General features: G+C 37.1%; 2 protein-coding genes across 2 annotated transcripts; both read right to left on the bottom strand.

Moving 5' to 3' along the window:
• Positions 1–2,316: 2,316 nt before the first annotated feature.
• LOC121018365 (olfactory receptor 2W1-like) lies at positions 2,317–3,850 on the bottom strand. Its single transcript, XM_040457105.1, has one exon. It carries the CDS (start codon positions 3,848–3,850, stop codon positions 2,903–2,905), a length of 948 nt encoding a protein of 315 aa, XP_040313039.1. The 3' UTR covers positions 2,317–2,902.
• A 9,672-nt stretch (positions 3,851–13,522) lies between these two features.
• LOC121018364 (olfactory receptor 2W1-like) lies at positions 13,523–14,585 on the bottom strand. Its single transcript, XM_040457104.1, has one exon. The coding sequence runs from the start codon at positions 14,583–14,585 to the stop codon at positions 13,638–13,640; it is 948 nt and encodes a 315-aa protein (XP_040313038.1). The 3' UTR covers positions 13,523–13,637.
• Between the last annotated feature and the right edge of the window lie 1,795 nt (positions 14,586–16,380).

Below are 16,380 nucleotides of genomic sequence, written 5' to 3' on the forward strand. Positions count from 1 at the left end.
CATTTTGAATTTATTTTTGAGTATGGTGTAAGAACATGGTCCAGTTTCATACCTGCACATGTTGCCATCCAGTTTTCCCAATACCATTTGTTGAAGAGACTTTTTTCCATTGGATATTCTTTCCTGCTTTGTTGAAGATGACTTAACCATATAGTTGTGGGTCAATTTCTGGGTTTTCTATTCTATTCCATTGATCTATGTGTCTGTTTTTGTGACAGTTACCATACTGTCTTAATGGCTACAGCTTTGTAGTATAGCTTGCAATCTGGAATTGTGACACCTCCAGTTTTTTCTTTTTCAGGACTGCTTTGACTATTTAGGGTATTTTGTAGTTCTATACAAATTTTAGAATTTTTTGTGCTAGCTCTATGAAGAATGCTAATGGTATTTTGATAGGGATTGCATTAAATGTGTAGATTGCTTTTCATAGTATAGACATTTTAATGATGCTTGTCCTTCCAATCCATGAGCATGGATTTTTTTTTCCATTTCTTTGCATCCTCTTCAATTTCTTTCATAAACTTTCTATAGTTTTCAGAGTATAGATCTTTTAACTCCTTAGTTAGGTTTATTCCTAAATATCTTATTGTTTTGGGTGCAGTTGTAAATGTGATTGATTCCTTCATTTCTTTTTCTGATGCCTCATTATTGGTGTATAGAAATGCAACCAATTTCTGTACATTGATTTTATACCCTGTGACTTTGCTGAATTCATGTAGTAGCTGTAGCAATTTTTTGGTGGATTCTTTCTGGTTTTCTACATATAGTGTTATCTGAAAATATTTTTTTCTAATTGAAGTATAGTGAACACATGAAGTATGGTGAACACAATATAGTCTTTCAATAACTCTATATGCTATGCTACATTCACCACAAGTGTAGGTACCATCTTTCACTACACAACACTATTATGATACCCCTGACTGTATTCTTGTGCCGTATCTTTTATTCTTGTGACTTATTCATTGTATTCCTGGAAGCCTGTATATCCCACTCCCTTTCACTCATTTTGCTCATCCCCCACCCCTCTCTCTTCTGACAACAGTTTGTTCGCTGTATTTATGGGTCTGTTTTGGCTTTTTTTTTTTTTGCTTTACTTTTTTACATTCCACATGTAAGTGAAATCATATGGTATTTATCTTTCTCTGTCTGATTTATTTCATTTAGCATAACCCTGAACTTAAGTATATTTTTATGTATTGTCCATTTGGATATGTGATTGTTGTGTTAGATTTTCCATTTTTTTCTTTTTGATTTGTAGGAATTTTTTGTATAGTCTGGATGGAAATTCTTTCCTTGAGACAGCCAGCCAGCCAGCCAGCCAGACATACACACACACACACACACACACACACACACACACACACGGAGTGGCTCTCTTAATGGACCTTTTCACAAAGGTATGGTCTTAATTTTACTATATTTCAATTTAGTCAAATTTTTCTATTATGGTTAAAAGTTTCAGTCTTATTTAATAGATCTTTTCCTATTCAAAATTCATGAATAATATCATTAAAATCCATCTTGTTTTACTTATGTCTATAATCAAGTTGAAATTGATTTTTATGTATAAGTTTAAGTATCTTTTCTCCCACAAGGACGTCAGTTGATCTGGAGCCACGTATTGAAAGACTGTCCTCTCCCTCCTGCACTACAGAGCACAAGAGTCATTAATTGGTTGGCTGTCTATGTGTTGGAGCTCCTTCTGGACTCCATACTATCCTATTGGTCGAGTTGTTTAGCCTCCTCCTCAAATATGTTTGATGGAAACTTAATTATCATCAAGATACAGAACTTGTTTATATTCCAAGTTTGCTAAGAGCCTTTGTTTTCCAGTAAATGAATGTTGAAATGCTTTACTGAATCTATGGAAATAACTTTATTGTTTTTACTTTCATTTTGTTAATATTATGGATTACATTAACAGAATCATGTGGTGACTGATTTTCAATGTTACTCCAATCTTGCATAGTGGGAGTGAACCCACTTGACTGACATGTTAACCTTTATTTCTGGATTTGATTTCTTAATCTTTTGTTAGGGATGTTTGCATCTATGTTCATGAAAGATATTGAAAAAAATTCCCTTCATTTTCTTTCTTTTTCCTTTTTTTTATTTTGTAATATCCTTGTAACGTTTTGAAGCCAAGTTTATGCTGACCTTATAAAAAAGAGCTAATAAACACATTATTTATTTTTCCATGTATTGTTTACTTACTACAAATTAATGAAAAAGATTAATGTACCTGCTGTAATGAACTCAGAAATTTGAAATCAAGAATGATTTGTTAGCAGTGTTATAATATCAAACTCTGCATCCAATTTATTCTCACATTTTATTTTGACAGGCTAAGTTTGAGAAAGTCCTGATTCAGGCAGAAAACAGCTACAAGTAGAAATATATTTTATCCAGTTTATATAATATATTAAGATTCTTTGAAAGTAAATAGACATGGCAGGAACATTTAAGATCTGAACAGAAATGATTTTGTCTTCACACGAACAAATTGTAGAGTCATGTAAAAACTTATAGTTAGAACATTAACTTTTTTCTTTTTGTTAAAGTGTCATGATAATTTAAAGATATTTGATAAATTATAACTGGAATCCAGTTTGGTAGAGTCTTCCCTCCTTCCCCTCACAGTACAATGCTTGGACTCCATACAGCCTGCTCTCTGGCTGCAGGTGGGGATGACTGATCAAAGGTGATAACTCGTGACTTTGAGAGACATACGTGGTTTAGAATCAACCCTTGGCAATTTGGTACATTGATGCTAAAACATAAGCAACATTTTAGGTATAATTTTCACTTTTAGGTGATGAGTACTACTAAAATAATTTGGCAATGATTTGTATGTTACACAGGACCAATTTCTTAATTGGAAACTTCTCATAAAAAGATATTAGTGTCCTGTTGTTTCCAAGGAACGTTTTTCTTTTCCAATCAGCTTCTTCATGGCCCCCTTGAACTCCTTATTCCTTAGTGTGTAGATCAGGGGGTTCAAGCTGGGAGTCACAATGGAATAAAAGATACTGAGAAGTTTACCTTCATCCTGAGATGGACTGTTTCCTGGCTGGATGTACATGTAGATAACAGTCCCATAGAAGATGGACACCACAATGAGGTGGGAGGAACAGGTCCCAAATGCTTTCTGTCTCCCTGCTGCAGATTTGATCTTCAACACAGCTACAGCAATGAAGCCATAAGAAACCAGAATGAGAAGGAGTGGTGTGAGGAAAATAAAAAAACATAATGCAAATAAGGTTTCCTCCATGGCTGTGGTGTCCACACATGCAATCTTCACCATTGCAGATATTTCACAAAAATAGTGATCCAAATGGTGGTTCCCACATCGGGGAAGACTCATGGCATAGGGTGAAAGTATCATGCAATTAGTAACACCAACTCCCCAGGTCATGGCCACCAGGGTTCGACAGAGTTGGGGGTTCATAATGGTCATGTAGTGCAGAGGCTTGCAGACAGCATTGAATCGGTCATAAGACATCACAGCCAGAAGCATACATTCGACTGTGCATAGTGTCACATCAGTGAAAAGTTGAAAGGCACAGCCACCAAAAGAGATTTTTTTGTCTTTGCCCCAGACATTGACCAACATCTGTGGGACTATATTTGTGGTATAACAGAGATCCAAGATGGCTAAATTCCTAAGGAAGAAGTACATGGGGGTCTGGAGACGTTCATCCAGTAATGGCAGCAGGATGATGGCCATGTTTCCCATCAAGGCAATGGTGTAGAAGAGAAAGACAACCCCAGAGATGATCATCTCCAGCTGTGGCTGCCCTGGGAATCCAAGGAGTATAAATCCACCAAAATGGCTATTGTTGACCATTTTCCTATTTCTTAATATCAGCTGTGACATATTGGAAGCGAGTGTGTTTATGAACAATATTAGTGGAATTATAGCTGGCAAGAAACGTATCATATAATCAAATAACACATCAGTATTTACATCTTATTGAGTATTTGTTCTGTTTATCCAATTAGGTCTAGAATTTATCCCAGGGTGACCTGTCTACTAGATCCATACTCTCAGTTTTCTGTAGGCTTCTATGCCATGGCTAAAACCTGCAAAATCTCATAGGAAAAGCCTGATGAAAGGCTGGTGAAATCCAGTGGACTTCTCTTTATTAATCGGGGTGCTGGGAAGGGGGTTTGGAATCTGTGATCACTCATTGTCTCTTTCATTCAAGGGTTCATAGAAAACACAGGTTTCATACCTCTAATACCCCCTTTTCTAATACTTAAACTGCACGGGCTCAGTTTGGGTCTCCATTTTCACTCTGCTATGTAAATTTTCTGACTTTATATCTTAAACTTTCTTAAGTTTATGTATTTATTTTTGAGAGACAGAGACAGCATGAGCAGGGAGGGGCAGAGAGAGAGGGAGAGAGAAAGAATCCCAGGCAGGCTCCATGCTATCAGCACAGAGCTCTAAGCAGGGCTTGAGCACAAAACCATGAGATCATGACGTGAGCCAAAACCAAGAGTTGGACAGTTAACTGACTGAGCCACCCAGGTGACCAATTGACTTTAGATTTTAAAGTCAAACTTTCTTCTTTCATCTCAAAACTTGGGTTTCCAAATGCTATTTGCCCTTCCCCACATGGTCCCAGAACAGCATTCCTCCCACTGTCCCTTCAGATGCCATTTTTCATCTGAACTTTGTGTCCACCATCCACTACTTCCTGTTTCCATCTCTTCATTTTACATTCAATCTCTGATATTCATTTGTGTCCTTCCTCTCATCCTACAAGAACTTCCATTCTATGACTCATACATATGAAATGTTAAAACACCTCAGGAGGGGGAGCTGTGTTATTTTTGTGTTCATATTTCATGATTCCCCTCAGGATCGGCACAGAGAAAACATCCATGAATATGTGAGATTTGTTAAAAGAAACTTTGCTGATCACATCTGACTCTTTCCTTTCATACCTAAAAAAAAGTGGTGTCTTTGTAAAAACTCAAGCAGGAACTGTGGAAAACTATATAGGTTCCTCAAAAAAAATTGAAATTAAAATTAGCATACAATACATTAATGTCTCTACTGAGCTATTCAATGAAAATGAACTCACTAACTAAAAGGGATACATGAACCCACATGTTTATTGCAGTATTATTTACAATAGCCGAGATATGGAAGCAACCTGTGACCATTGACTGATGGATGGAGAAATGGTATGTGTGTATATATACATACACATACATATATATATATACACATACACATACACATATAAATAGTACTCAGCGATCAAAAAGAACAAAATCTGGTCATTTGCAAAGAGGTAGATGGAGCTAGAGTTTATATCCTAAACAAAATAAGCCAGTGAAAGAAAAACACCACATGATTTCACACATATGTGAAATTCAAGAAACAAAACAAATGAACAAAGAAAAAAGGAAACAAAAACCAAGACTTTTAACTGTAGAAAACAAACTGCTGATCAACAGAGGGGAGATGGGGGGTGGAGGAGATAGGTGAAATAGGTGATGGAGATTAAGAGTGTACTTATTGTGATGAACCTGGAGAAAGATAGAAAATTACTGAATCATTATATTGTACACCTGAACTAGCATAAAACTGTGAATTAATTATACTTTACCAAAGAAAAAAAAAGGCTCAACCCAAATATTCAACTAAAACAGGTCCCTCCTGAGGTGGGTGGGAGGCTGGAGGAACAGATGATGGGTATTAGGGAGGGCACTTGTGATGAGCACTGGGTGCTGTATAGGTTGAATCACTAAATTGTAGACCTGAAACAAATACTGCATGTAGGTTAACTGGAATTTAAATAAAATCTTAATAATAAAAATTAAAAAAATAAACAATGTCTCTCATGCACAGAAATGAATTCCTAGCTTCCAAACCAGCGGTCTTTTCCACGTTATTTTTCTACCTGAATTCTCAGTGGCAGGTTAGTGCCCCCATGTCAGCGTTGCCCTTTGCCTTCCCAAAGACACCACCTAGCTGCCCTCCTGCCCCCCCCCACCCAGGGCACCCTCCCTGCTAGCTCTGTCCCCAGAGTGTTCTAACGGGCTCTCCTTTCTCCCCTTCCTCCTGTGTCACAAGGCTTCCCTTACCAATTTTTCATAGAAAACTAACAGCCTAGGTCTTCTGGCCCTCTCATCCTTTGCGCCTCAGATTTAAAATTTTAGCTAGTTTTTCGGAATTTGTACTGACTTTGATAACAGTAACTTCCCATACCACATGTACACAAAATTGAATTTATTACGTTACCTCGTAAAACAAACGTTAGCTCTTTCTTTCACAGACATGAACTTTTTATGTATATAGCGGTGTTATAAACTACTTCCTAGGGTCTTAAAAATGTTTGTTAAAATGAATTTATGAACTCTGGATATAGAAATTAAAAACACAAATATTCATTTTCATTTCTAGTGTACATTTCATTACATGTGATTAAACATATGTCTCGGACTTTGAAGGACAGAAAATTCATATAAAAGCCAGAAGCTTCTTTTGTACATTTCTTTGAGAATTTTGTAAACTAATTTAAATACAACATGATTTTTAAAGTAGGGAATGTTTCTTTCTCTCTTCACCTAAATAACACTGAGAATGTAATTATTCTTTACTTACAAGATTTCTCCCACTTGCCATGGGGATCATACAGGAGACACTCCTGTTCCTGTCCAAGGAGAATCATCCTATTTATATGACTGGGAAGAGAAACGTGCAGTGTGAAAGATGACAGGTCATTTCCCCAAACAGCAATGATGAAATGTGTTGAGTCTGGGAAGACCTTAGGGATGCTGGGTTATCTCATTAGCAATTAAGGTATATTGTACATCACCCAGGGAAAATCATTTTTAAAAAACCCCAGGAGTTTCCATAGTTAACTGACTCATTTTCAACTCTGCATGGAAATTACAACCATCATTTATTTGAAGTAATAGTAATATAAGACCAAATGAATAACTATGCTTTGCAATTCAAAATACATTTCTGTGTCTGGTTTCATCAATGAGACACTTCTACTGATGGTGTTAGTACTGCAGTTTCTGTGCAAGAAATTCATGTGTCCAGAACTTACAGATTGTCACAAGGCAACATAGGCAATGATGAGACATTTAACCCACATATAATCATGATTGTAAGTTTTATTTTTTTCTGTCACATTTGCTTTTGTTTAACTTAAACTTTCAAATATATTTCAATAACAATGAAATTTGTGACTTCTACAAAGAAGGGCGCCTTTAGCAATAGTGCCCCTGACAGTTTGTCCTGGAGTCACAACCATGGATGGAAGAGGTCAGAGGTTATGGTGGTGATTATTTGATAGAGTTATGTTATGCCTGAAAGCCATAATTTGTTATTTAAACTTTGGCTTGTTATTCCCATTGAGGACACACTGGCCAATTAACACTCCCTGGAAACTGACATTTTATAGATACGTGATCCCGCAAAATTTCAGCAGTTTTTATTGTTGAATAGCTTGGTAATAGGATCGGAGAGTGTAAGTCTTGTCAATGACCCTAGAGATTATTTATAAGGATAGGCCAAAACTCTAGCATTAGTGTTGTGAGAATCATTACTTCCTCTCCTCCTCTGAGAAATCACCTCAAAACAATAAGGATGATAATAAAGGGGAAATGCAGCTTTATTTAAGCAGCTGAGCTCTGAAACATGGATCCTAAAATAGAAAACTATTCCAGGGTTAGTGAAGGTCAGACAGTGGAATATGCAGAAGAAAGGATGCCTCCTACTTTGAGAAGCTGAAGGAGGTAAGCTAAGGGGCCTCCTGAACACAGAGCAGGATGGAGCATATCAGGGGATGGTTCTTATATCCATCTGGACTTCTGGAAGAACCACACAGGACACCACTGAGACAGACCTTCTGAAGAATATTTTCTCTTGTTATGTATGTGGTGAGGAGAGGGACTGTGAACAGACTGTGAGCAGGAATTGTGAGTTCACGTCACAACACGATAGCCTAAAATCTCCCTTATGTGTGTGACCCTGGGTCTGAAGGAACATTCTCAAGCTCAGAGCATAGACTTTGCTCCTTCCCAACACAAATATTCTGAAATGGGTGGTCCAGGAAAGAAATTTCAGGTTGAATGTAGTAATAAGAAATAAGAAATGAGTTCCATATTTCTAAAATAATAATAATAATAATACCCAATGGGCATGAAAGGGTCAGGAGAGAAGCAAATAGCAGATGAGGAGGGGCACTAACCTCACTCTTCATTTTTTTTAATGTTTATTTATTTTTGAAAGAGACCATGAACAGGGGAGGGGCAGAGAGAGAGGATGACACAGAATCCGAAGCAGGCTCCAGGCTCTGAGCTGTCAGCACAGAGCCCGACGCAGGGCTCGAACTCACAGTCTGCGAGATCCTGACCTGAGCTGAAATCGGACACTTAACCAATTGAGCCACCCAGGTCCCATCACTTCATTCCTTAAGTGTTACACACGGATGATGAAGTTACAGGATCACATTTCATTTAAAAAGAAAAACATCAGGAAATAATTAGCTCTGTGGAACTAGCAGACAGCTCAGAAATATAAGAACTCATAAAATACATGGTGTAAGAGATGAGCAGTAATGGAGTTTAGCTGAGGGAACACAAATGGGGAAGAAAACAACAGAAATGAAATAAAATTCTGAAACACAGAATACAGACTTGGCTGAATAAATCTTACAGGAAAATGAGGTCAAGATGAAGAAGCTGAATAAAATTAAAATAAAATGAACAAGATGTTCAAAATATTAGCAAGATGGGGCGCCTGGGTGGCGCAGTTGGTTAAGCTCCGACTTCAACCAGGTCACGATCTCACGGTCCGTGAGTTCGAGCCCCGCGTTGGGCTCTGGGCTGATGGCTCAGAGCCTGGAGCCTGTTTCCGATTCTGTGTCTCCCTCTCTCTCTGCCCCTCGCCCATTCATGCTCTGTCTCTCTCTGTCCCAAAAATAAATAAACGTTGAAAAAAAATTCAAAATATTAGCAAGAAAAATATGGTTATTAAAGTTTACCAAGGGTATTATGTATATGTTCAATTGGAATTCATGTATAAATATCACTAAAACAGTGAAGCAAAGGAAAGATGTGTCTAGAAACTAAAAAAAGATCAATGTTTTGAAATTACTCAAATTCAATGAACTATTAGTTGATTAGGGAAAATTACCAGCCATCTACAAAAGAGATCCTATGGTATGTGGCAAGGAAAACATATCACGACCAAGTTGTACTTATTCCAGGAAAACAAGGAAGCACTTAATGTTTAAAATCAGGTAATATGATTCACCACATAAGTGAATAAAATCAGATAAAAAATCGTATAGAAGATGGGGTCCCTAGGTGGCTCAGTTAGTTTGGCATCCAACTTTGGCTCAGGTCCCAATCTCACGGTTTGTGAGTTCAAGCCCTGTGTCGGGCTCTGTGCTGACAGCTCAGAGCCTGGAGCCTGCTTTGGATTCTGTGTCTCCCTCTCTCTGTTCCTTCCCTGCTCCCACTCTGTCTCTCTCTCTCAAAAAAAAATAAATAAATAAAAGTTAAAAAATCTTTTAATCATATAGAAGAAAATATGATAAAATTCAGCACCTTATAAAAATCTATTTTTGATATTACTCAGCAATCAAAGAGTGAAATCTTGCCATTTTCAACAACATGAATGGAACTGGACGGTATTATGCTAAGCGAAATAAGTCAGAGAAAGACAAATATCTTATGATTTCACTCGTGGAATTTAAGAAACATAACAGATGAACATGGGGGGAAGGGATGGAAAAATATGATAAAAACAGAGGGAGACAAACCATAAGAAACTTAAATACAGAGAACAAAGAGGGTTGCCAGAGGGGTGTTGGGTGGGAGTATGGACTAAATGGGCGAAGGACAAGAAGGAGGGCACTTGTTGTGATGAGTACTAGGTGTGTATGTAAGTGATGAATCACTGAGTTCTACTCCTGAAATAAATACTATACTGTATGTTAACTAACTTGAATTTAAATAAATAAATTATTAAAAATCTTTTTAAAAAAGAAAACAGGGCCACCTGGGTGGCTCAGTAGGTTGAGCGTCCGACTTTGGCTCAGGTCACAATCTCACGGTTTGTGAGTTCGAGCCCCACGTCTGGCTCTGTGCTGACAGCTCAGAGCCTGGAGCCTGCTTCTGCTTCTGTGTCTCCCTCTCTCTCTGCCCCTAACCCACTCGCATTCTGTCTCTGTCTCTCTCAGAAATAAATAAACATTAAAAGAAATTTAAAAAAAAGAAAGAAAACAGTCTTTAACACAAACCTGTAGCAAATCATTAAACTCAGAGGTGAAATAGGGGATGCCGTCCTCCCTGTCAGTGAACAGGACAGTTTCTGGCACTTCCAGCCAAAATTCTGCTGGAAACCCAGCCAGTACAGTAAGAGAAAAGAAAACTAAAAAGGAGGAGCAGAGCACCTGAGTGGCTCAGTCAGTTGAGTGTCCGGCTTCGGCTCAGGTCATGATCTCTCACCATTTGTGGGTTCGAGCCCCACGTGGGGCTCTGTGCTGACAGCTCAGAGCCTGGAGCCTGTTTCAGATTTTGTGTCTCCATCTCTCTCTGCCCCTCCCCCACTTGTGCTCTGTCTCTATCAAAAATAAATAAATGTAATAAAAATTTTTTGAAAAAAAAAAGAAAACTAAAAAGGAAGTTTCAGAAAGGAAGAAATAATTTGTCATTATTTGCAGATTGTGTGATAAAATACACAAAAATCTCTAAAAGGATATACAAATAAATTAGAATTAATAATTTGGCTAGCAAATTCATTGGATACCAGGTCAATATACCAAAAAAAAAAAAAAACAACCCACAAAACATATTTTTATACAGTGGCAACAACCAACTAAAAATATTTTTAAACAAATACCATTTACTACCATTTACAACAGGATCAGAAACATTCAATGCCTAGCAATAAATCTTTGTAAAATGCATGCAGGGGCCCCCCAGAAAAACTGCACACATTAATGAGATAGAAGGAGGGGACGTCATGGTCATGGGCTAGAGGACCCTGCACTGAAAGATCACAGTGTCAATCTTGAGTTCTTTTAGATTATAGAAAATGAGGCAACTCCACTCACTTCATGAATCTAACATAACTTAGATACTAAAACCAGAAAAGAACTTTATAGAAACGGAAAATTATAGGCCTATAGCACTTATGAGTTTTGGTAAAAAAAAAAAAAAAAAACAACTGTCAACAAAAGTAACAAACTGAATGTATAAACTAAGATAATGATTCTGGTCCAAGTTAGGCCTACTCTGTGAAGGTAAAGTTTGTATAACCATAGAAATCATCAATAAATATAATTTACAACATAATAAAGCAAAGCCGAAAAAAATCACATGGTCTTCACAACAGACAGAAAAATACTTCATAAAATTTCATATTTATTTATGACAAAAATAAAATAATCTTAGAATGTAAGGAGTGTAAAAAAATAACAGCTGATAAAAAGTGGCAAGATAAAACACATCACATTTATTATATAGTAATAGTGAGATAATCAAAACTCTCCCTTTGATATTAGGAACTACATAAGCAATGTCACACATACTACGTTCATCATTGGCAGGGCAGGCTAGTACTATAAATTGAGTAGAAAAATTAAAATCACATAACTCGAAAAGGTACAAGTAAAACTTCACATAATATTGATGAATATTGGTGTATATACGGTTGCTTTTTACACATAATAATGGTGTATATGTGGACAGTCTAAAATAATCTCTGGATAAATTAGGAGCCTCAGCAGGTATGTTGGGTAAAATGTGAATACAGGGTCAATACTGAAATCAATTTTGCTTGAACAGCCATTGTGAAAAAACAAAATTAAAAATGTTAAAGATACAACCTGCGATAGAATAAAAACGCATCAAATATCTAGGAAAAAAATTCATAAAAAGAGCTTTGGAATGTATATATGTGGATATTAATACATATGTAATTATAGGTTATTAAAAACTACAACCTTTATGAACAGGAGAGATAAATTATTACTTTCTATTCAGAATATCAGAGTTGTGGAAATAAATGAAGTTCTGAAATGCTTAGACATGCATAAATCATGAAAATGGGATGTTACTCATATGAAGGAAGTCAGGCACAACAGAATTCATTTACACAAAAAATCTTAAATATCCAAGTTATACCATATTCCTGGGAGATGCATACCTAGGTAAATCATCCATAAAACAAAGGAAGACATTGGAATCCACACATTGAGAATCATGGTTCTTCCAGGGGAGGAGGGCAGGATTATAGGCAGGTATTAGACACGGAATGAATTGTTATAGCCATCTTTTTTAACCTCTTTGGTGTGAATGGGATTTTGTGACAGATGTGAGGACCCTGACATGATCGGAAATGGAGCCAGAGGAAGTGACACTGGATACTGAACCAGAAATAAAGAGGAAGTCATCAAAAAGTCTCAGCCTCAAGCTTCAGTCTGATAATACAGCTCTCAACGGTCTCTACGTATCAATATTCATCTTTCTTCTTAAATATGGAAAGGATTACAGTTTGACCAAAATGATGGAGAAATAACTAAAAAACAAACAACATTGTAGCGAAAGGCAAATATGAGAGGTCACTTCAGTGGCCATGAATCACCTTCCCATGTGCTAATTTTTCCCCAAGTTGGGAAAAGAGTATTTCTACTCTGCACACAGAGTAGGGAGTTAGTACAGTTCAAACAGGTGCTGTGGTAAGATCTCCATGCTGGCCCTAAAAATAATCAGTAAAAAAGACCAAGTGGGAAAGTGAAAAGTTATAATATCTTAACAACAGTCACTGGAATGTGACATAACATGTTTTTCTTTTTGTGCTCAAAGAATTGGGTTGTTTGTTGAGTAATTATATAGACAGAGGAAGATGTCAGAGGAAAGACATTTTCGGTGTAATTAGCATCACCTCACTTTTAAGATAAGTGGTAGCTGGAACTCATGGTCTTCTTGGTTTATTAGTGGTCTCACAGTTGTCCTCACACTGGAGATCACCCTATGTGGAGATATTCCTAGAATGCTGGAGGCGAAGACATCCCAAACATGGGGTGTGACGAGAACAGCTTTTAGTCCCCTTGACATCCTGACAATTTTACTTAGCATAATGAAGGGAGAAGATTAGAGTTAAATTGATGAATGTCAATATAATTGGGACATGTGTCCTCTGAAAGAATCAGTGCATAATTTAAGCAATCTCTAGTGTTGGCATCTCAGTTTAAGAATTTATTTTAAATATGGACTTTGGGGGCAACTGGGTGGCTCAGTCAGTGAAGCAATGTACTCTGGATTTCAGGTTGGGTCATGATCCCAGGGTCATGAGATTGAGCCCTGCATCAGGCTCAGTGCTAACAGTGCAGATCCTGCTTGGGAGTCTCTTTCTCTCTCCCCCTCTCTGCCCCTACCCTGCTCATGCCTGTGCACATGCACACTCACTCTCTCTCAAAATAAACATTTTAACATAAATAAATACGGATTTCTGTACATTGGATTTTATCATAATTATTATCGTATGTATTTAGAGTACCCTCTCTCAGCTGATGTCTACAAAATATCTTGTCTACATTTAAGGGATGTCAGGTGAACATTTCCATATTGGAAATTGCTGGGAGTAAGAATCATTGTCCTGTTGTTTCCAAGGAATGTTTTTCTTTTCCAATCAGCTTCTTCATGGCCCCCTTGAACTCCTTATTCCTTAGTGTGTAGATCAGGGGGTTCAAGCTGGGAGTAACAATGGAATAAAAGATACTGAGAAGTTTACCTTCATCCTGAGATGGACTGTTTCCTGGCTGGATGTACATGTAGATAACAGTCCCATAGAAGATGGACACCACAATGAGGTGGGAGGAACAGGTCCCAAATGCTTTCTGTCTCCCTGCTGCAGATTTGATCTTCAACACAGCTACAGCAATGAAGCCATAAGAAACCAGAATGAGAAGAAGGGGAACAAGAACTATAATCAGGCACATAGCAAATGTGGTTTCCTCCATGGCTGTGGTGTCCACACACGCAATCTTGATCATCGCAGACATTTCACAAAAAAAGTGATCCAAATGGTGGTTCCCACATCGGGGAAGACTCATGGCATAGGGTGAAAGTATCATGCAGTTAGTAACACCAACTCCCCAGGTCATGGCCACCAGGGTTCGACAGAGTTGGGGGTTCATAATGGTCATGTAGTGCAGAGGCTTGCAGACAGCATTGAATCGGTCATAAGACATCACAGCCAGAAGGATACATTCCACTGAGCACAGTACCATATCAATGAAAAGTTGAAGGACACAGCCACCAAACGTAATTCTCTTGTCTTTGCCCCAGATATTGGCCAACATCTGTGGGACTATATTTGTGGTATAACAGAGATCCAAGATGGCCAAATTCCTAAGGAAGAAGTACATGGGGGTCTGGAGATGGTCATCTAGGAAAGAAAGCAGGACGATGGCCATATTTCCCATCAAGGCAATGGTGTAGAAGAGAAAGACAACCCCAGAGATGATCATCTCCAGCTGTGGCTGCCCCTGGAATCCAAGGAGTGTAAATCCACCAAAGTGGCTGTCATTGACCATTGTTTTCTTTTTTGTCACTAGTAGTTCTAAAGATGGAATAATCAATAATGAGTATATTCAAAACCCTTATAGCCAGATTCAAATCAGGCATTACATTGATGATATGGATAAATGTTTTATTATAAAAGATATCATTTTCATTGCTTCAGATAATATAAATTTTTATTGGTTCAGATAATGTAAATTTTAAGCTCTGATGGACAATTGTAATGGGCTATTGTATAGTTTTCTTTTCTGAACATCAAACAAAATGTCCAAATGTGAATTATAATACAAAAATTTACTGATAAAACTAGTAATCTGTATCTCTACCACTAGAGTATATAAAAGAGAACTTTGATTTAATGTCATTAAATGTCTTTTAATGTGGCTAGTTCTTTACTGGAGGAATTTTCTTTGTGTCAATAATAGCAGCAGTGTATACTGAAGAATTTAAATCAGTAACTTTATGTTTAATCTTTTAAAATAAAATTATTTTAATTTTGATTCCAGTAAGGAACAAAATCACATGAATATCAAATAGAACTAATTTCCAACCCTGTCTAAACAAAAAAAAATTTTTGGAGATATTTTCAAATAAAGAGATTCCTTGATGCAGTCACTATGGAAAATACGATGGAAGTTCCTCAAAAAATTAAAAAAGAAAACAACAACCATACGATCCAGCAATTCCACTTTTGTGTATTTATCCAAAGTAAACGAAAATGCTCACTCATTCACTGCAGCACTATTCACAATAGTCAAGTCATAGAAGCAAACTAAGTGTCCATTGATGGAGGAATGGATAAAGACACTGGTGTATAGACGCAATGGAATAAGTCAGTCCTAGAGAGATAAGCATGGTGACTATAGTCCATAATGCTACGCTGTACACTTGAAAGTTGCTGAGAGAGTAGATCTTTAAAGTTCTCATCACAAGAAAAATACATAGAATACATTCTGTACAGAGATCTCTCTAATACTATTGGAAAAAATTCATAATCATTGACAGAGCCCTCCAAGTATTTGACTGTGGGTCTTGTTTGAGAATTGTATTTATCCTAGCATTACTTCTAAGTGGTCATATAATAACTAAACATTTATGATATTGGTTATGCCTTTAGTATGTCACAATTCTTATGGAGTCTGACATGAGAATTTTAAATTATAAATGCTTGAAATTAAAAAAAAAAAAAGTGCCCAGGCACTGCCCAAAGTCCCATGTGGGGTAAGTTTCCCGAGTGGAGAACCATTGGTCTAACCTGTGGCTGGTGTGAGCCTGAATCCCACTCTGTCCTTCCAGATTTTTATTCTCAAATTCTGCCATTTCCTTGTAAGAGTCAAATTTATCCCTTTGATTCAAATTTCTCTGTATTGCCACCTATCTTCTACCACTTATTTTTTCTCAGATCCAGAAATTGATTTATTTTATTATAAAAATTATTTGACCTCCTGTACTATTGATTCCATTATTTACAGTATCCTAAAGTCTGGTTATTCATACTTTTATGTCTTTCTTGATTTTATACAGGTTTTCTACCACTCACTTATACTTTGGCTTTCGTCCATACAATGACTCACTCCTGGCACACTTCCAGTCAGAATTTTGAGCCACATGAAGCTGTGTTATTTCATAGCTGTATTCTCAGTGACTAACCCCAGGTTTAGGCACAGAGACTGGCAATACATAAAAGCCATAGTAACAGTAAATCTGTGTTCCTCACCCTTTGCCTTTATTAAACTCTGAAAGAGAAGTTTCTTCTTAAAATTACAAGCACAAACTTTCAAAAAAGCAATCTGGCTTCTCTCATATACC

The sequence above is a fragment of the Herpailurus yagouaroundi genome, unplaced genomic scaffold (genome assembly GCF_014898765.1).
Source record: "Herpailurus yagouaroundi ecotype Mexico unplaced genomic scaffold, PumYag 219, whole genome shotgun sequence".
NCBI lineage: Eukaryota > Metazoa > Chordata > Mammalia > Carnivora > Felidae > Herpailurus > Herpailurus yagouaroundi.